Genomic DNA, 22,107 nt, shown 5'->3' with positions numbered 1-22,107 from the left:
AAAACACTGTTGGGTCCAGCAGAGAGCGAGCCCAGGCCTACGTTTCCACCTTTCTCCTCTTCATGTTGTAATAACATCTCCACGTTCTCCTGCAATTCGATCAATTGTGTCCTCAAGTCCATAAGCGTATTGTGTACTTCCCCCACTGTCGTGCCTTTGTCAAAACCTACCTACCAACTCCACTTTTCCACAGTGTATTGGTTGTACCCGCACTACAAGGAGCTCTACCTACCCCATGCTCGTTGTCTTGTCTTGCCTAGGTTCCACTCCCAGCGTCCCTACCAGCTGCCATGGCACCCCTGTCTCCGCCCTGCGCCCCTTCTCAAGGTTTCGTCATCACCAACGCCTCCCTATACGAGCGTTGTTTAGGTTGACCCACCGCCACCACCTGCCTCATAGATGCTCCTCCATTGTTCTGATTAAAACCTCTCCCTTCAGACACAGCCTCCCACATTGCCTCCGCCAAGCTCCTCCATCCTTGACCCTCCTTCTCCTCAGGTATAAATATAAAACTACACCTGCTGCCACCACCATACTCCACAATCGCCATGTAACTATCGCGAATATTTGAACATCTATGTGCGATGAAGCTACAATGTCCTTCCCTTGCCGTGCTGTAAAAGTCCTTTCTTCCTTCCTTTTGACAATGTTCCAGGGATTTAGCAACCCATTGCACCATGGGCAGCCCAAACCTCAACTCATTCACCACCTTCCAGCCTTTCTCAATAATACACAGAGAACTCCCTACCTTTGATACTGAAAAAACCTTGGATTCTAATCACCACATGTTTAAGGAATCCCATCCTAACCGCCTATAAACTCTTAACAACAATCACACTCTCACCAATGTAATCACCAGATCGTCACCGGAAAAAGAATTGTCATTTTTCAAACTCAGTTTTTTTGTTGTACGGAGAGAAAATCACAACACTCATCTATGGAAAACTCAACTTCTCCCACGTGTCGCATCTACCATTGCATATCTAGAACTGGAAAATCTCTCAGTGCAGCTAAATCTTCCAGTTAAATTAACAAACCTGTGCTTTGATAAGATTTCTCCTGCTATCATTATCAGGTCATTGCTATACAATTCTATACATTAAAGGGGGTTCCTTTTTCATGAGTTATTTTCATTCACATAAGTAACACCGATATAATGGTGGACTGAAGGAGCTAGTTCATTTAGTGAGTATAAATATATCCACAGTTGTTTGGTGAGACTAACGTATAACATCATGGTTACAATATCATTATCATATCTATTCCAGAACATAAACCAATTCCTAACAAGCTCAACTACCCCAAAATACACACGTTAGTTGATCTTGCAGTTGCTTAAACCAATAAACATGAAAAAATTAATGAAACAAAGATTTAAAAAAAAAAAAGAAGAAGAAAGGAAACCGAGACAAGTGGTGGCATTCAGGATACGAAAACAGTACCTATTAGGCCAATAATCTCATAATATGTGGGTGAACCATCAACTCCAAAATCACAGGCCATTAAATTTTGAGCAAGCAATGAAATATCAAGCACGCTATATGTTATTGTAGGAATGAAGTTGTTAAAATACTGATTGCATGTATGGACAAGTCTGGATTTGTTCAACAACGAGAGAAAAAATAAATCATTTTAACAATATAGCACTGATAAATGTAAACAGCTAAAATTAGAGAAAATTACCTCTTGAGAAGGACCTAGGGACATATGAGTTGGCTCACCATTGAGCAATGCATGTTCACATAGCTTTATAGCCCCATGAAGTTCTTTAAGGTGCCCCCATTTTGGAAACCTTGGTAATCCTACAAGCCATATGAAACTAATGCTCAATATTGCATTTAATCGAAGTAAATTAACTATCTTTCCATATTACAGATATTAAGCATAAATAATTAGAACGAGGTATGAGGATTGCATACCATATTCATCAATTGGTGCATCATAGTCATAACTTGTGGTGATGAATGGTCCACCTGAAGTGCGACCAAAATTTGTCCCGCCATGATACTAAAATGAAAATAGCAATAAGATTATGATCATGATGAAAATTTGTCCCACCATGATACTAAAATGAAAATAGCAATAAGATTATGATCACGATCATGATGATATAATATGTCCGTTTTGAACATCCTAATGATTTAGATTTTATCAATGTGGTACTATGAGCTAAATCCCAAATAAAACATCTAATTAATGACAACATTATACTAAATGTACCCAACAATTCAAGATGGATAGAAAATTAATTAAAATACCATGTAGTAGTTTTGGACGCTACCACCTTTCTGGAAAAAGCGGGCTACAGAAAAAGCAACATCTTCAGGTGGCCTATGAGGATCTCTGGACCCAAATGTTTTAAACCTGAGAATGGAAAAAGACTAACTGCAAAGTAAAGACATGAAAGATGGTTCACAATAGCAAGGGACAAAGTCAGCCTAAAGCAAGAAAGTTCAAACATCGCCAGATCAAAAACGTTTGGCAGAAAATTTTAACATCATTTAGGAGCCAGCTAAATGCACTTAAAAAATAGCTTAACAATAGATCACTTGAGAAAGCCAGAAAGAACTAGGACATGCAAGAAATCTAAATGCAGGGGCACAGTGGCAGCAGATGAGGGAAAACTTTTTATGATGTATAACCACAGCAAGGTCTCTTCAGACCCACCCATGGGGAGTAAACCCCAGATACACAACCCTAGATACTAGAACCATGTATTGGGTACTCCAGGGCAAAATTAGATGAGGCAACTATTTAAACTAAGAACAAGCCCAACATACTATAACTTATGGTGATAATTCTATCATACACTTCTATTAATATTAAAAGAAATGAATGTGAAATGGAAGGTCTAACAGACTTATAGACCCTCTTTACAACAATATAATACACATACACAAGCAATTCCACAAATAGATACATGCAAGTACAGAAAAACGTATTTATAAAAGTACATATGCATACACAAACGCCTAGGCTGAAGCTTTCATCACTACATTAACTAGTTGCTTTTAGTTCCTTTTCTCTCACTTATATGTGTTAATAGGAAACACAAAGGAGCTGCTTGACACAAACTTGCCTAAAAGAAGTACTAGATATTACTATACTGCACATTTAGGGAAAGTAACAAAACCAATTAGATCAGAAAAACAAAGTAAACTGAAGTACAACATTACCAGCCAGGCCAATTTTCAGTCCAGATTTTGGGCTTGTTGGGAGAAAGAGGTTTGAATTGGTCACAGTAGAAGGAGTTACAAGTATCAATCTGCAAAGTTAATATGAAATGCCATGCTTTACTCATTTGGTCCAAATGTTACCGAATTGAATTTCATAAAAAGGAAAATCTAGTGAGCATAAAAAATCACAGAATTGCTATGTTCAACAAAGATTTGTGATTTGTGAGCATATAGTGTCGCTGGGACTTTTTGAAGTCACATACAAGTACAATAACGATAACCAACTGGAACAAGAATTAACTAAAACTCCAAATTGACAATTCATTTGACATGTGGGTAAGAAGACAAGCACATGACAGAATATATGTGCATCTGTATGGGCGCATGCATGTCTGTGAGTGCGCGTGCACATGCACATACACAGAGATCATAAAGAGCAAGGTTAGTGAGGTAGAAGAAGATAAAAATAAGTGGTCTTCAAATCAAAACTGTTGACATTTTGGAGTATTTACAGTGAGAATGGTTATTAATGTTTTGACAGGTGTAAGAGAAATAGAAACTGTAAGAACAAATGTGTTCTGCCTTAATAACTCGAAAACAAAAATGTACTTTTGAATCTGAAATGTATACTAGAACCTCCAAAAGCCTAAAGTAATGAAGTTAAAAAGATGTTCACTCTTACATTAAAATTAGGTTATTCCATTTAAGAAAAACAAGTACACAACGCAAAACATGTAGTAAATCAAAAGTACTGAATCAATGTTACTCATACTAAGGACAATAGGTATGCATGATATCACGCATTTACACAGCCAAGTACATGATTTCATGTCCCATTTAACCATGGTTCATGATATTAAGATCTGCAGTGCTCTGAATATTATTTGCGAATGAAGATAAATACTGCTTCATTTAAAAAAAAAAGCTCATACCACAGTATCAGGAGCATCAAATTGCTGGCACATTATCCAAGGGACACCTATATTTTGAGAAACAGCCATGCTAGCAGCCCACATCGCATATCGCTTCCCCCCTCTCCATAAGCACTCTCATAGTATCCATATTCATTTTCTACCTGAAAGAAAAGAAAAATAAATGATTGATGTCTATATTCATGAACAAAATAAGCAGGAGAAACACATCAAACCAGATGAAAAAAAGTGACTTTCTATTCACAGGATCAGAATCGAAACTTCCCAGCCTGGCCAACGCCCGGGGTCAAATGAGCTGACAGGCAGTTGAAAACATGATATAACGTATACAAAGGAAAACATATTAATCAACATAATTTTGGCTTTCACTCCCTAGTAAAACAACAGTAATTTGGAAGTCAAATAGAAATGAGAAAAATTTTTTTCTAGAAAGAAGTTCCCAGCGATGCCTCCAAATTCTAACAGCCAAGATAATTGGTTGATTTTAAAGATTAATATATTTTTTGTAACTAAGCTTACATTAATATTAGATCAACATACCATTAATATATCAACAAAATATTGGATATATTCTACTTCCGAAATGAGCATTAGTTCCAATCACACACTGACGGATGGAGAAGTGAGAAGAACAGATCAATCTATTACACCAACTTTCCCTGCATCAAATTTCTATATTCATCATGAAATCATACACACAAGTTCAGTAGGATCTTCGATATTTCCCTTTAGAAATTTCCAATCGTCATTTTAAGTTGTACACCAACTGATGATGGAGTTCAAGCTAAGAAGTGGATAATTTCAAGAAGCTGCCAATACCATATCTTCTGCGAGTCCACGCTGCATACATCACAGATATGGTGGGAAGTAGTGTGCTACTAATAGAACCTCTAGTACTAAAACATCAACATCTTATCATGCTATAAGCAGGATAGAGTTGTGCTTTTTGAAAGACTATTTGCCGAATTTACTATAGGCCAAAACCCAATACAGCCTTGACAAATAAAAATATGAAACACTAAGGTTCATGAGCCACAATGCCCACAACTTTCCCAACTAAATAACGCAGAAACGATCTGGGAGCAGATAAGACAAAGTTCACAAGTTGACTTGCTTTGATAATAACCCCATCCCGTTCACCGGTAATAGGGTGCAACATAAAAATAAAAAATTAGAACTGAAAAAAGAAACCAACAAACTACTTCAGGATTAAAGTTTGACTTGCCTGGGCCAAAATGATGGGACCTCCTTGTGATGCAAAAAGCTTCTCTTGTTTCATTAGGTTCACTATGAATGTTGTAAACTTCTCCATGTAATGCTAAACCCCAACATGTAGCAGAATCAGTTAGAAAAGCCCTACTAATTTTCTATAGTAAGAGTCTAAGACGTTTCACAAGTAATTAAAACATAATGTTCTTGAAATGATATGATGAAACACTATATTAAGAAAAAATAGTCCCTTCTCATACCTTAAAGGGCTCATTGTCAGTTCGGAATACAGTGCCAGGCACGTAATGCAACCAAACAGGAACACCACTGCATCACAAAACTGTATTTTAGTAATTCCCAGGCAATAATTCAAGTTTAAAAGTGTCTGAATATTAATGTGTCATACTCCATTAAACATCCTAGCATATTTAAAATGTTTTTCTTCTAAAGAAAAAATATTGTGATCTATGGCAAGAACGTACCCGAAGTTCCATTCTGCGGCCACAAATGGACCAATTCGAAGAATTAAATACAACCCTGCCTCTCGAACAATCTTCACAAACTTGACCAGATCGTATCTCCCCCCAAAATAGTACTAGGATTCCCAATTCAAAGGGAAGAAGAAGCAAACAGAATCAATATGATTAGGCAAAAATGACCAATGTATCTACTGAAGAGATGCAAACTAAAAAAAAAAAAAAAGTAAAAACATATGATAAGTGACATGGCCGTTTATGAGTCTTTTTCACTTTCTGGAAAAATATGAAGGTAATATAGGAAAATGAAGATCTACGAACTTCCACTTTTGGAAAAAGATTTCGATATATAGACAACTCAAAAAAGCAAGGCTACCTATTTTGATACAGAAAGAGTCTTATTCTCACTCACATTGCCCGGGGATAGTTCATGACCATTCCAAAATACATACGTTTCGATCACATCGACCCCTCCCTCCTTCGCTGTTTGAACCAACCCGGGCCACATCTACCACATAACAGACGCACATAAGTAGAGAGAGTTACCTTCCATCAGAAACAGCAAAAAGAAAAAAAGTACTCAAAATGAAATGATAGAGAAAACAATCAGATAGATGATCCAAATTGCACATTACAAAGAGAATGTAAAGGAACTAGATAATGTTAAATTAAACAAGCTAACGAATCAGTATGCTACCTTTTGTTATAGAACAAAATGAATGAAATAAAAATAGCAATAATCTCTTTCCTTTCCCTCTCTTTTCGTTTATTTTCCAACAGATTATTAGAAACCAAAGCAGAAGAGAGAAAAGACAAACGAATCGGAAATTATAATTAGTCGAAAAATCGGATAACTCCTCCCCGGCGTACTCATTCTGCACTCGGGTTCTCTCAAAAGTGAGCTTATCTCAGTACTGGACATCATCATTTAAGGTCATTTAATAATCCTTTCTCTGAGCAACCAAACAGGGGGGATTAGGCAAGAAACGCGGAGAAGAGAACAGAGTGGTCTCTCACCGCGGGAACGCTGCGAGGGTAGTGAATGGCGGCGGAGATGAGGAGCTTGTGCTGGCCATTGATGATGAGAGAGCGATGGTCGTAGGTCACATTGCCAGCATTCGCAAGAGAGAGAGCGAAGCAGGAGAGCACGAACACTGTAAACTGGAGCAGAAAAGAGAAGGAGAGCTTCATATTGGGCCGGGAGCTGAAAGTGAAGCCCTGCACTGTAACCATGAATGGGGGAAGTGGGAGGAGAGGCACAGAGCATGTGTATTTATTTATATAAAGCAATGCATCGAGTAATTGTTGAGTGAGATCAGCACGGGGAAGCGAGTCCACGACCGGAGTCAGGACAGACAGCTATATTGTCTTGTCTAATACGCTGTCCAACCAGTGATATTACTGTTTTGGTTAAACTTACGTAATTCTCGTCAGAGTTTAAGGTGTGGTTTGGATTCGACTATGAGTTAAAATGAATTATGAATAATAACGAAATAAGTTATGAATAGTAATGAGATTTATAAATTAAAATTAATAAATAATAGTGAGATAAATTGAGATGAGTTACGAATATAAACTAGACCTAATTGAGCTGAATTGAAAATTTTATAAATAATAGTTAGTTAAGATAGTAGAGTAAATTTTGTGAGATTTATTTAAGATGAATTTAAATATATTTAAATATTAATATGAGTTTAGATATATTTATAGAAAATTAAAAAAAATTATGAATCTTACGTATAAAGAAATATTAATTTGAAAAATGTTATAGATTATATGTGTAAAAAGATTTTGAATTAAGATGAATTTAATAATTTAAAAATTGAGTTTTTAAATATTAAATTTAATTTAAAATTAGGCTGATGAGAGATTTGTATTTGTAACTCATCTCAACTCATTTCAATTCATTTCAACTCATCTCACTACTATTCATTATTATTCATCAATTTTAACTCACAAATCTCACTACTATTTATAATCTATCTCATTAATATTTATAATTTATCTCAATTCATCTAAATTTATCTTCGAATCCAAACGGCACCTAAATTTAACAGCCAAACTCGCCAAAATAAACCCTGAAATCGCGACAATTCCACGTGCCACCGCCCCTCTGGCAAGTGGCAGCATAGTCTTACGTCAAGGTTAATGCAAAGGGTTCCGTTCAAGCATGCAGTGTTGAATCCTCGCATATTATTATTATTATTATTAGATATATTTTTGAATAGGTAAGTTTAAGAAAATTATAATAATTAAATAACGATTAGATAAAAAAATTAAAAATATAAAAATATTTATATTTTTAATATTTGAATATTAAGATGAGATAAAATAAAATGAGATGAAACTATTTCTCTATCCAAACTACAATAGAAAGAACTTATTGTTAAAATAATCGTAACTTTTCTTAAAAAGTAAAAAGATGATTCATTAACAATATTTTTTTTATTGAAGTTGAAATATTTTAGAAAAACTGAAATTGGCAAGAGGAATCGTGAGGAAACTGCATCTCACGTGACAACATGTAAATGACACCAATTTTCAGATTTTTTCATTTCATTTCAGAGTTTTTTTCCATCTTTCCTCAGTCTTCCACCTTTCCACTTGAAATCTCCATTTCCATCGGATCATTTTCTTGCAACAATTAAATTCGACCGAAGGCAAGAGAAAAATGGAAAACTCCAAGAATTCTCTTCTCGTTTTCACACCTCCCTCTCCCCCAAAAGATTAGCTCACTTCTCAGATACTTCATTGTTGTTCCAAATTTGATATTCTATCAACACCAAATTTTTTACACACTAATTGGAAAAATGTAAGTGCTGTGTTATTCCAATCTTAGCCTAAGTCCTTTTTTAAGTCCCTTCGAATATCGTCAATTAAAATGACCTTATTTTTCTTAATTATTTCTCATCTCCCGAATTTCATTTGAGGTTTCACATTATGAGTTGTAGAGACTTTTCTACGTTGCTCAACATGTGGCGATCGCTTATTCACTTTTGATCTAAATGTTATTTGAGGGGCATAAAGAAATTTTGAGAGTTTCAGTTTGATTAAGAAAAATTCTTGATTTTCTTCTTATTCCGGATTCAACAATGAACATTTATTCAATAAATTTTGTCTGTGTTATTTTGAGAGTCTTGATTTGATTAGTATTATTTGTCTGTGTTATTGTCGATCGCAAGTCTATATTTTTAGTTCTTTCTTCCATACCCAAAATCGCAGAGTTTTTCTTTTAGACCTAGACGCAATCTCTTCTTATCTCTAAAATCTGGATTTTCCAGTCAGATGGTACCTCGAATTTTCCAGTCGAAATGCTGCAATCTTCTTCTCGGTTTACAGATGGATTTTGAAATGGATTTGGGTTTGGACATATCTCTATTCTCAGGTGTTTCTTCCTACTCAGTCGTCTTCCCGATCTTTATTTTTTATTTTTTATTTTGACCGATGTGGCAAACTTGGTTACCCAACGGTTGTGCATACCGGTTGTATGTAAAATAATTGAGGAGTGGTTTGGATTTAGAAATAAGTTGAGATGGGTTGAGATGGTTTGTAAATAATAGAATGAAAGTTGAATTATTTGTTATATTTTGTGTAGGTTGTGAATCCAAACAGCACTTGAATATTTTATGCTCCTTTCTGATGGAGCAATGTAAACGTCTCTAACACCTATTCATCAATCGCAACTATTTTAACATTCATTGGCCAAATCTAATTGGGTACTCAACAGTCAGTCTTATTTGAGAATGAGATAAGATAGAAAATCCATTAACAATAGTAAAATGATTGGACTTATTATCTTTTATTACATTTTAGAAAATAGAGAAAAAGTTAAAATAAAATTAAGTTAAAATATTGTTAGAATATAAATTTTTTAATATAAATTTTATTTAAAAATTTAAAAAATTTGAATTATTTTTGTGTTATATTTATAAGTTTTTAAAAATTAAAAAGTATTTGTGCTTAAATGATATTTGAAAAAAAGATGAGATGAGATAAAATAATTTTCAAACCATATCTCGCCTCACTTGATATATAAAAAGTATTAAAATCCTTATTCTTTTAGGAAGTATTGCATTGGATCACATGTGCTTCTTAGTAATTTCATTCATCATGAACAGAAATGTCTATGACATCTTAAACGTTATGGATTGGTTCATTAAGTCTACAAAAATACTCATGGAACACAAAAGTGCATGAGCAATTATGAAAAAAATTCTAGAGGAAAGGTAGAACGCATGATCCCTTAAAATCTTTGAGCTCAATTTTGAAGTCGCAAATTGATTTTATTTATTCTACTAAAATAAGAAGAGTAATTCTCGATGTCTTTCTTTTCAATTTTTATATTAAATTGTCATTCTAAATAAATTTTTCATTTACATTATCAAGATTCTATTTCTCTTGAACTATCTTTTATGCGGTTTGGATAATGAGATGAGATGAGATGGTTTTAGATGATAGTTAAAAATTAAATTAAATATTATTAGAATATTATTTTTTAATATTATTATTGTTTTGAAATTTAAAAAAGTTGAATTGTTTATTATATTTTATATAGAAAATTAAAAAAATTAGAATAATAAAATAAAATAAGATGAAATATTTTTACCATCTAAACGTGGTTAAGGTTATAACAAGTGTTTTCAAACGTAAATATATTCATGACAGAATACTAGAAATAGATAACCAAATAAGAGTTTTTTTGTTTTTTTGTTTTTTTTGGTGAGTGAGCACAAATAATTTTGCAAGCTGATGTGGGTTATGGAACATTGTAGGCCAGTGGAAGCCCAGTCACAGAAACAAGACCAGAGGCTTGCAAGAAAGGACATGTCGATAGCGCATTACCTAGAATGCCGACATCAAGTCATCAAGTAGCATGTGACAGCTTGAAAATGGGATCTGTTTAGGACACAGGATGGTGGATGATCCATCCAGCTATGCATGAGATATTTTCCAATATTTGGTAGAATGTGTAATTATTGTATAATTTTTTTTTAAAAGAATAAGTAAATATTTTATTTATATGAAAAATAATAATTTTTTAATAAAAATAAAATTATATATTACATTTTGATTATATTAAATAATATATATTACATTCATGACTATTAGATAATAAAAAAATATACAATAAATAATTATTTAATAGTGATAAATATATCACATTATACTTAATAGAATGATAATATAGTATATAAAATTTTCCTTTTAATAATAAATTTTATTATTTTTTAAAACGATTATATGAATACTTACGCTTTACTACTATACTAACATTATTCTCTTTATTTTTAGTTCTTAAACTTTTGGTAATTAGATTGGGAACATCCGCAATCAACATTCTCGGAATTGTCACCTAATCAGTGGAAGACAGTTGACCCAAAAAGGAAAAATAAAAAGCTCTGATTTTGAGTAAGATATTAATTAGGATGCCAATTATCACGTGATCTCAAGATTAATTAGGAAGAGTGATTAATTTGACTAAACATTAATATATCTTCATATAATAATGTAAGTATAGATTCGAACAGTGTAACGCGGAAACATGGTTCCCACACAATATTTGACTGACTTTTCGAATCAAACATTTTGGGTCCTACAAAATCTGTAAAAGCTTGTTAACTATTCACAAGTATTTATAAAATGTTATTATAAATTTGAAAAATGATTTAACTATAAAAAGATCTCAAAAAAATAAATTTATAAATTAACATATAGTATGTTAAATTGTAAATTTATTTTTATTCTAAAATAGATTTAACGTATTATATGAAATTATATCAGTTTGTAGATTTATGATTGTAGCATTCATTTATAAATTTAGAAATAAAGTGATTTTTAAATTGTCAAGTTACACATCTCTTTATTAATATTATACCACATAATATATAATAATGTTATATACAATTATAAGATGTCCAAGCCTTACACACTCCCGTTCTTAAAAGTTAGATAAATTTAAAATTTACATGAAAATAATTATTTTTTAACAGCGAGGCCTACTTTTTTTAATAGAAATGTGCAAAATTTGTTCTTTGAGACTCTATCTAATATCAATCTATAATATATAACTTGCAAAAATAGAAACTCAATGATATTATAAAGTTTGAAACTCTAACCATTTTTTTAATAACGGATTAATTAGGGTACAAGCATTGGATCCTGGAGACAATATTATCGTAAGAGATGAGGCTGATCAAATTTTTAAATCAAGTTGTTTGTACCCTGTCACGTGTTTTTAGAATATGATAAAAATCCGAAATATTTGATACATGCTAATTAAATGATAAAATAAGGATACAAATTAATTTTAAACAAATAATGGTCGAGGAAGATTTTGATTCCAAGCTGGAAGATGCCACCGACATATATATGTATTTAGTTTATGAGTGTAAACATTTGTGTTAATTAATAATGACGGAGATTTAAGCACCGTTTGAATAGTGAGAGTGTTTCATCTTATCTTATTATTATAATTTTTTTTAAATTCTCACACAAAATATAATAAACAATTCAATTTTTTCAAATTTTAAAACAAAAAAAATTAAAAAAATAATATTATAACAATATCTTATTTAACTTTTATCGTAAGGCATCTCATCTTAATTTACTATCCAAATCTCATTTTAATATTTACTCAGAACTATGTCTTAAATTTTCACTTTTAGGCCTTGTTTGTTTTCATATAGGAGACAAGATGAAATGAGTTGAAATTAAAGTTAAAAATTGAATAAAATGGTGTTAGAATCTATTTTTTTTAAATTATTTTTATTTTAAAATTTTAAAAAATTGAATTATTTATTTTATTTTGTGTAAATATTTTTAAAAAATTATAATAATTAGATAAGATAAAATGAGTTGTAAAAAATAGACGAGACTTTAGTTAACCATACGTGTCATGTTTTGAAAACGGTGACATATTTTTAAGGGAATAATTTTTTTCATAAGCTGTTATTGAGAGAATTAATAATTGAAGGGTGTATTATTTTTGTTTATGGAAGGAGTGGGTAACCCATTCAATTCATTTAAGAATGTCACGTTTTCTTGTTTGCATGTGTGGCCCTGAGCCAACACTCACGATTACAGCAAATTAAGGAGATATGTTTTTGTTTCATACAATGTATGGGATCAGCGTTGATGCAGCTGGACGACTCTGGTGCTGTTGCTAATTTAAAAATAACTGGTAATATGTCGTCTTCTTTCTTTCCTGTTTTTTTTTTTTTTTTAGAAAAGTTGTTTTTGTCACAAAAAAATATTATAAAAATAAATCCATAAATTAACATAATTTGATTTAGTACGTTAAATTGTAAAGTTACTTTTATTGTAAAATAGATAAAATATATCACATTAAATAATGTCAATTTAAAAGTTTATTTTTATGAATTTTTGTAGCTGTAACAATTTTTTTTTTTTAAATACATAGGAAGATTAAGTTGAAAATAATAAATATATGTCAATACAGTCTATAGATGTGTTATTCATTATCTATTTTAATTATTATCTTCTGATGTGATATCAAATGATTAGAAAGTCTTATATTATTTTTTATTTATTTTCTAATTATTTGATATTACATAAAAAGATAAGATGACGTTGACAATGAGATTGTTCATATACAATACATCATTTTTCTATCTAATTATTGAGAAAGGTGATAATAAGTGACATCTTCACGTACATTGATAATCGAGACGGTATTCAAGAAAATTTGAAAAGGGTTTCCACCAATTTCTTCGAGCAAAACCAAAAGATTTCCAGAAGTTCTGAGAAACGATCGAGGAATATGATACCTAGAAAAGCATAAAAGTATAGACAAGAAATTATATAGATGTAGGTTTAGAGATGTTTGAGGTTAGCAACCTCAACTCAGCCTATCGAAAATATAATTCAGGATTTTTATCGAGAGAAAATTTATATGAAAGTCTTACATTACATATTTCTATTTAATAAATAAGTAATTTGTCATTTTAGACCTTTAATATGAATATTTAAATACGTGTATTTAAATAAAATGATAAAAAATTACATATTAATTAGATAAAAATATATGGTATAAAACTTTCTAATCTTCTCGTAAACATAGCTTAAAAATGTTTGAAATTATCTTATATGTTTTTTTTAGGCTTTAAGCAACTGTAGGCCCAAAAGCATAGACCCAACAAAGCCCATTGCCGGAATAGAGTAGTGAGACATATATAACCTGAAGCATAAACTCAGAATTTAACGACTTGGATATTCTATAGTTTCGGAGTCATTTACTTCAAATATTCTCAAATATATAAAAATATCAACTTACAACTAATTTCTAAAATTTTCACAATCTTATATATATATATATATATATTTATTATAAAATAGATTGTAAAATAATTAAAAAAATAAAGAAAGAAAAGAAAACTAGTGTAGAGCGTTGTGAAGGGCTACTTACACTGTTTGTGATGGGTTGCCATTAGAGTCGAGGAAAGAAACCCAATAACGACCAATGCTTCGGCCATTAACCCAAGCCTCACCTTTCCCCATTGTGCTAAGGTTCAAGGCCACGGGGTCATTTCCCATTGGTGCATCGAAAAATGTCTGCAAATTTGGATAAAATTTCTTATAAGTGGTATTACTTTTCATTAACTTTCATTTTAGAGTTATTTATAAATAGTAATGAGTTGAGATGGTGGAGTAAGTTTTATGGAACCTACTTAAAATGAGTTTAAATGTGTTTAGATATTAATATAAATTTAGATATATTTATGAAAAGTTAAAAAAGATTGTAGGTTCTGTTTGTAAAAATGTATTGAATTAAAAAAGATGGTAGGTTTTACGTGTAAAGAGGTTTTGAGTTAAGATGAATTTAGTTATTTGAAAGTTGAGTGTTTAAATATTAGAATCAGTTTAAAATTAGATTGAACTAAATTAATCTTAATTTAATGCAAATTCCAAACGGGACCTAAATTACATGATTGAAATATAAAGTTACGTACGTACGTACCTTGTACCATGAAAATGTTCGATTGATCGAGGTTTCACTTTGTTTCCACTCAACATTATCCAGATTTTCTTCCCTATAAATCTGTAACTTCTCTCCGAGCAGTCCAACCTATATAAATTAATTAGGAACAAAACATTAATTAATGTTCAGTACTATATATAAATCGATGATTCCCATGAAAAAAAAATTGTTGAAAACAGAGAAAAAAGAGAACCTGATATCCCCACGTGAAGTTTTTAAAGTTATAGAACTCTTTTTCAGTGCATTGAATTTCTACTTTTCTTAAGCCAGTAAACTTGCGTTCTAGGAAAGCTCCTGAATCCTTCACGTACACAAGAAGCATGAGAATTAACTTAGTTTTTGTAAAAGATAACGTGTTAAAGAAAATGGTCAATCACTACGTAGATCAAATGACATTTCTAAAATAAATAAATAAGAGTTATTCTATTCTCAAGAATCATGCGTATAGAACACATCATCGATCCATATCACAGCTTGAATAATAAAATTTAATTATCTTTCAAATCAAATTATGTCATATAAGCACTTCATTAAATTATGTATTATTTTATAAATAAAAATTTTTAATAAATAATTACCGGTAGCCCGACCATAACGCTCGCTATAGAAATATTGTTGATCCCATCATTTAACATTATAGGAATGTCCATTGTGAATCCCTTCACGTTATGATTTCCATGTGCAGCTCCTGATCATCATCAATTACAATTAATACAATCGAACGAAATAGGTGATCGAGTTTTAGCACTAATATTATATGCATGCATGGCTACTTATCTTTTGCACAAAAAAATAAATTAACAAAGAAATGAAAAAAAGTCTTGATCTCTTTCCAATTACTTAGAAGATTAATGAATTTATTAAGTAGTGTACGTATATATGCGGTAATATACGTACGTACGTACGTACCTATATAAATGTTGTTCAAAAAGGCATGTGCAACGTGCCCAAAAGATTCGACATGAAGTACTGGCTTAGTGCAAGACAAGTTGTGTTCAAACCTGAAATTCAACATGATTAATTAATTAATTGAAGCAAAGGCCAGAGAGACAAGGCACGTACGTACGACTGCGATACGCGATTATTTATGAATAAAAATTTACATAGATTAGAAGATTAATATAATCAATTGTATATATATATACGTACCTAAGAGTATACCAGAGATAATCGGATTTATCTTTGGTTGTATTCATTTGCTCTAGAAATGTATTCGATTCTAGTGATGTATCTTCGATCTTGGGGAGGACATCGTTGAATTCTTCCCAGCTATCACTTGAATCAAACTTTTGGGTACGTTTTAAGATTCTCTTATTATGTTGTTCTGTATTCACCTTATAATTTCCAAATATAAATTAATAAAGAGATCAATAATAAGAACTTCAGCACACAACATTAACTCATGATATATATATATATATATATATATATATTTAGCATATCAAGATTATAAAGAGATCGATCAATAAAGCACTATAAAAAAATTGTTTATTTATTGTCAGTTATTTACTATTAAAATGACTTTCTTATCAAAATGAGTTTATTCTCATCACAAATAGTTATTTTCATCGCAAATAACTCATCATAAATACTCATTTTCTTTGTAGTGGCCGAGATTAGCAATTAAGAACACTCGGAGTCTTCTGAATAGGCATACGTACACTAATTTGACAGTTTTGGAGGAAGATTATAGACTAATTAATTATCATATGCAAAAAAAAAATTATAACCAAGCTGGAGATCATACGACCAACAAATTAGAGATCAAGTACTAGTGTGCATGGTTTTGTAATTAACAAAACTCGAAAGTAGTATGGCTATTGCTCGATCTCCGATCGACCACCGGCTAAGAAGTGTGGATTTTTATTTATTTTCTTGTCCCAACAGTAGTGCGTGATCAGAAGGCGGGATTACAAACATGTATGCATGATAGAAATTAAACAGGAAAACATGAGCAAATTACATGATCAATGTTCCATTTATAACTCACCTTTGCCGTGTTAAAGATTACAGTTTCACAGTCTCGTAGAATACTGATTGATTTTGGAAGCAATTCAAATGATGTATTTTGAAATTGCACAGTAACATTATGGCCATCAGAATTTGTAAGAAATGCCACGCAACCTCCTCCAGTCTCTTCTTGGAAAACATAGGCCTGATCATGATCAGTTAATATATATATATATAGACGATTAAATAATTATGAATATATATATATATATATATATATATATATATGCATGCACAAAACTTTGAGACATGATCATGATCATCACCTCTTGATATTGACCTAAAGAGAAATTTGTTCGCACTCCTTGCAGCAAAGTTGCAGAGCATTGTTTCATTGCAGCGTGTAACTCCTTAAGATGCCCCCACTTAGGTTGCCTTATTAGTCCTAAATTAAATAAAACTTAATTAAAAAGTGGTAGAATTATTTTACCGTACGTAATATCATTAATTTGTAGTTACTAATGATAAATGATATTTGCAGTCATATATATTGAGTGTGCAAGCGTCAATATCATGACTGTATTTAACATTACATGAGCACGTTACTAATTTATACCATATTCATCTAGTGGAGCTTGATCATAATAACTTGTGGTGACATATGCGGCCCCTGTTCTCCCAAGATTAGTTCCACCATGGTACTGCATATGAGTGTAGTATTAGACGAGATATAATTATATATAACAGAGGCTAAGAAAATTAAAATTGTAGACAATACAATATCGATAAATACTATAACCTATTGATCTATACCCTAAAGTTCAGATATAAGGAAGTAGTCTAGGCGCTCGCTACAGAATTTCAATCCAATGATTTTGTAATAATAATAATATATGTATAGCAAAGAGGTGATTAATTTGATGATCAGGTGAAAATAGGAAAATACATTAATTATCAGCATAATTTGGGATGATTTAAAAATTAAATACAATAATATATAGTACCATGTAATAATTTATATAGCTTCCGTTAATTCTTGCAATAAAAAGTGCCACGTGAAATGCGATGTCTTCAGCAGATCTTATGTATGGCTTCCCACCGTATACCTGGAAGCTTCAAATTAAAAAAAAAAAAATACACTCAGTTGACTGATCTACGTACTCTCAAATATAAATATAAATATAAATATATATATATATATATATATATATATATACAGTACGTACAAAGATGTCCAATTCTCTGTCCATAATGATGGCTTATTTGGTGAGTTGGGTCCACTGAAAGTTTCTCCACACATCATCCCGTTGCAAGTGTTAATCTGCATACACATATATATAAATATATATATATATATATTATATATATAATATGCAATCAGTCGTAGAATATTAAAAAGGAAGAAATTAATTAATAAGCTGATCTAATTCTATATTACTAGATCGTGATCATCTAGAGCTAAAAGCTGCATGCAGGAGTACTAATATATATATTATATTAGCTAGTCTATTATTAATTTGGCTGAGAATATTATATATATATAAATTAGCTGCGAAGGATGGAATTACTAACAAGTGGATCAGGAGCATCAATTTGCTTGCACATAAGCCATGGTACACCAGTTTGGAGCTCAACCGCCATTTTAGCCGCCCAACGAACATAAGAGGCTCCTTTTTTCTTAAATGCTGCTTCAATGTTTCCATATTCATTCTCGATCTATATCTCATCATATATACGTACATGATAGCAGGAAGTCCATGTCAGATATATATATATATATATATATATATACATATTGTATCATGAAGTAAATTAATTAACATGAATAATATTAATTCCTTAATTAATTTCAAAGTATTAACTCAAAAGATATATAGATCGATAGAAATGTATTATACGTAAATATAATATATATACCTGTGACAGTATAATTGGACCTCCTTGTGAAGCAAATAGACTCTCTGACTTCATCATCTTCACTATTTTTGTTGTAAAATTTTGCATGTAAAACTAGCACACATATCATGTGAAATCACAAAGAAATTTATAAAGAAAAGGAAGTAATCAATCATAATATATAATTTATAATTCATATCAAGTATATTAATTTACTAATACATGATCAAACTAACTAGCTAGCACTTTATATATATATATATATATATATATATGCACGTAGTTAATTTAGCATGACAAGAATAATATTGTAATTAGCGCTGCATATATATATATGCAGCTAATAATTAACAGAATGGATTGAACCCTTTTATCTATCAATCATCGATCGATTGCATACTAAAGAGGGAGAGAGCATATATAAGATTAATAATAAGCTGGGGAAAAAATTATATAGAACCCTTTGATGCATCATGCATGCAGGCATGGGTGTTCGTACCTTGAAGGGTTCATTGTCCGATCGATAAACAATGCCAGGAATATCATGCAACCAAAATGGAAACCCCCTATATTTTGAGAAAAAGTTCCAAACGTGCATTAATTAAACACCATGCACAGAAGATCAGTCACATGATCTCATGAAGGAGCTCGATCGCTCGAATGGGCCAGCAGTATATAAAAATATTGGGGTAAAGACGCGGTCACGGAAAGGGAATATATATATATATATATATATATATATATGAGTAATGATATACACACAATACATTACACAATATATTGTACAATAATATTATAAAATGAGAGTATTTTTGTAAAATGATGTTATTTTTATAAGATGTTTTACACAAATACTTCTCATTTAAAACATAGTTGTGTAAAGTGTTGTGAAAAATATTGTGCGTAAATTATTTTCCATATATATATATATATATATGCACACATACCCATAAGTCCATTCACCCTCTATGAAAGGACCAATCCTAAGGCAAGCATATAGCCCTTGAGCCTCGATTTCCTTTATGAATCCCACCAGATCGTTTCTTCCACTGAAGTCATACTGTTCAATTACACGAAATGCATGCATATATATATGCATGCTCTAATATCAGACAGACAGAGAGAGAGAGAGAGAGAGAGAGAGAGAGTTTGAGTTTATGAACTAAGTACCTGACCAAGTTGGGGCTCGTGGAGGTTCCAAAACACATAGGTTTGAATGACGTCCAATCCTCCTTCCTTGGCTTTTGATATCAAAGATGGCCACATCTGCATGAGCCCGATTTATTTATTTTTCCTTTTTTAAATATTAGTTTGTGCAAATCTCATGTACCAGTAATTAAGACGGCTAGCTAAAATTGTTGTCACATATATATAATGTTCAGCTTTGTGCTTAATTTATTTCTGACAAAAAAAAAAAAAATGTTTTTGTCCTCTTTACAGAGAAAATGGCTGCCGAAACTGTATATGTCAAAGTTGAAGATGATGAATTGGCCGGACACATCAGCTAGCCTAGAACAAGTTGAAAATAATGAACTAGATCGTCGACGATCTGTCTGCCGGGCATGATATACGAATATACTGCTAAAAATCAGATTTTGAGCAAATGTGTTACAATTCTTTGTGCTTAGAAGAAATATTGATGGCTTCTCGATCAGAAAAGAAAAATAAATTTATAAATTATGTTGATGAATAATGTCGATCGACATTTAAATGATGATAGTTTACCTCAGGAGTGCTACGAGGATAGTGAATAGAACCAGAAAAGAGAAGTTTTCTCTGCCCATCAATGATGAGAGATCTTCCATCGTATGTCACTTCTCCTCCTTCAACGTGGCCACCTTCTATCATTATTATGATCAGTATCACCACAGCCCCCCAATACAGCCACCGCCGCCCCCCCATCTCAAGTCGATCGAACCGCGTCCTTATACGTACTTTCAAGCTCTCTCGTATAGCTTAATCAAACGTTGCAGTGGAATTTGAAGAAGTTGGGACGTTGAAAAACAGGAGAAGAAAGGGTTATATCGAGAGTAGGTGAACAGACATGAGGTGAGTGGTCGTGCGGTACGTACTACTCCATCGGGCTCCCCACTATAGTAGGAAGGGTACGTATATATATACGTGGCCGTGCTTTAATATATTCAGTACTTACGACGGAAAGATGACATGAGGATTTAGCATATGCTAACATAACATTTTGCACAATAATGGGGAAAAAACTAGAGCTACTATATATAATGGTAATTCCAACATTCTTCATCCATATGCCGTATGCGTCTAATTATTGTGATGTTTTTTTAAATTATAATAGATGTTAAATAATATATATACAAGGTAGTATGGGATATTTTAGGAAAAAATAAATTTATCACCCTCTAACTCCATATGTTTTGATTTAATTTATATTATGAATTATTCAAAATGAAATATTAATTATACCATCCATGTCTTCGATTAGGCTTCAATTATACAAAAGGAAAATGATAAATGTACTTAAGAAAAACTTATAAAAAAATTTAATTATCTACGTGTCAATTATTGATATGCTGAAAATAATAAAATTTAAAATTTAAAATCTAAATTTCAAAAAAAAATTAATAAAATAAATCTTATAAGTAAAAGTATAAGTATATGTAGTATTATTTGAAATACGCGAAAACATCGGACATAATTAAAAAAAAAAAAAATTATTATATTTTTTATGCGTTTTTTAGTATTAAAATGGACCCCACTTCCCAAAATAAGTCTTGCACGTCAATTAAGCTGGTGGCGTGCATGCGTGGCGTGCATGAGGTTCCAAGTTTCATAAAATTAACGCGTGAGGTCGACCGCGACCTCGAGGGACCAGATTCCTACCACGATTGACAAGTCAACAACGTACACGAGTTAACGGTATTATCTATGGATAAGTAGTGGCAGCATTGACATTGGTCTTATTAAAATTATTTTTAAAATTTAATACAAAATACATATTTTTTTATAAATTTAAAATTTTTCTAGTCATAACTCTACATTGAATTAGTTATTAAATTTATCAAAATAATAATATTTTTATTTTTTTTTCATATTTTACAATTAGACTAATCATATATTAATTAATAATTTAATTTAATTCTTACATTATTATTACAAGATGGTTGAAGATTTAAACGTGAATAAAAAAGACCGTTGAAGATTAAAAGTGAATAAAAAATAGATTTGATGAGTGAACAGTATCCCTTCAAATTTGAAGAAACCCATCATTTACTATAACTCAAAGTTTCTCATTTATCTCTTTGACTAATTCAATGCAACTCTATTTTGATGAAATTCATCATATTTTACATTTGATTAGACTTTTGATGAAGCGAATATCAATACTCTGAATGAACTATATATATCCCTTGAATCTTAAAATGGTATCTGAGTTGAACATAAATGAATAGTAATTTATGTTTGATTTCTCCCTTTTTTCCATTTATGCCCCTATT

At 31.4% G+C, this 22,107-nt stretch overlaps 2 protein-coding genes across 2 annotated transcripts in view; both read right to left on the bottom strand.

Moving 5' to 3' along the window:
- Positions 1–7,125, bottom strand: part of LOC121248112 (beta-galactosidase 10-like) — a 28,814-nt gene extending 21,689 nt beyond the window's left edge. Inside the window, 11 exon segments of the mRNA XM_041146470.1 lie at positions 1,684–1,802; positions 1,920–2,007; positions 2,259–2,364; positions 3,177–3,265; positions 4,109–4,212; positions 4,215–4,251; positions 5,334–5,426; positions 5,578–5,644; positions 5,800–5,912; positions 6,206–6,301; positions 6,811–7,125. Of these exon segments, the coding sequence (XP_041002404.1) occupies positions 1,684–1,802; positions 1,920–2,007; positions 2,259–2,364; positions 3,177–3,265; positions 4,109–4,212; positions 4,215–4,251; positions 5,334–5,426; positions 5,578–5,644; positions 5,800–5,912; positions 6,206–6,301; positions 6,811–7,026 (1,128 nt within the window). The 5' untranslated portion in view covers positions 7,027–7,125.
- Positions 7,126–13,310: 6,185 nt separating this feature from the next.
- Positions 13,311–20,708, bottom strand: LOC121248113 (beta-galactosidase 6-like). Its single transcript, XM_041146471.1, has 18 exons — positions 20,363–20,708; positions 19,808–19,903; positions 19,585–19,697; positions 19,137–19,203; positions 18,659–18,751; positions 18,314–18,457; positions 17,968–18,062; positions 17,746–17,854; positions 17,358–17,442; positions 17,068–17,186; positions 16,782–16,946; positions 15,941–16,125; positions 15,701–15,792; positions 15,370–15,479; positions 14,985–15,092; positions 14,771–14,878; positions 14,219–14,364; positions 13,311–13,580 (listed from the first exon to the last, which is right to left on the bottom strand). The coding sequence occupies exons 1-18, from the start codon at positions 20,537–20,539 to the stop codon at positions 13,430–13,432; spliced, it is 2,163 nt and encodes a 720-aa protein (XP_041002405.1). The 5' UTR covers positions 20,540–20,708; the 3' UTR covers positions 13,311–13,429.
- Positions 20,709–22,107: the final 1,399 nt, after the last annotated feature.

The sequence above is a fragment of the Juglans microcarpa x Juglans regia genome, chromosome 2D (genome assembly GCF_004785595.1).
Source record: "Juglans microcarpa x Juglans regia isolate MS1-56 chromosome 2D, Jm3101_v1.0, whole genome shotgun sequence".
NCBI lineage: Eukaryota > Viridiplantae > Streptophyta > Magnoliopsida > Fagales > Juglandaceae > Juglans > Juglans microcarpa x Juglans regia.
The sequence above is the reverse complement of the archived record's forward strand: the minus strand, read 5'-3'. Positions and strand labels throughout refer to the sequence as shown.

What these genes read in the sequence shown, in the direction of transcription:
- LOC121248113 (XM_041146471.1), bottom strand. Translation starts at nt 20,539, where the DNA reads ATGGGGGGGCGGCGGTGGCTGTATTGGGGGGCTGTGGTGATACTGATC. An exon ending in AGCTCCACTAGATGAATATG is followed by an intron (nt 17,187 to 17,357) that starts GTATAAATTAGT and finishes TATTTAATTTAG; the next exon opens with GACTAATAAGGCAACCTAAG. An exon ending in TAATCTTTAACACGGCAAAG is followed by an intron (nt 16,126 to 16,781) that starts GTGAGTTATAAA and finishes GGAAATTATAAG; the next exon opens with GTGAATACAGAACAACATAA.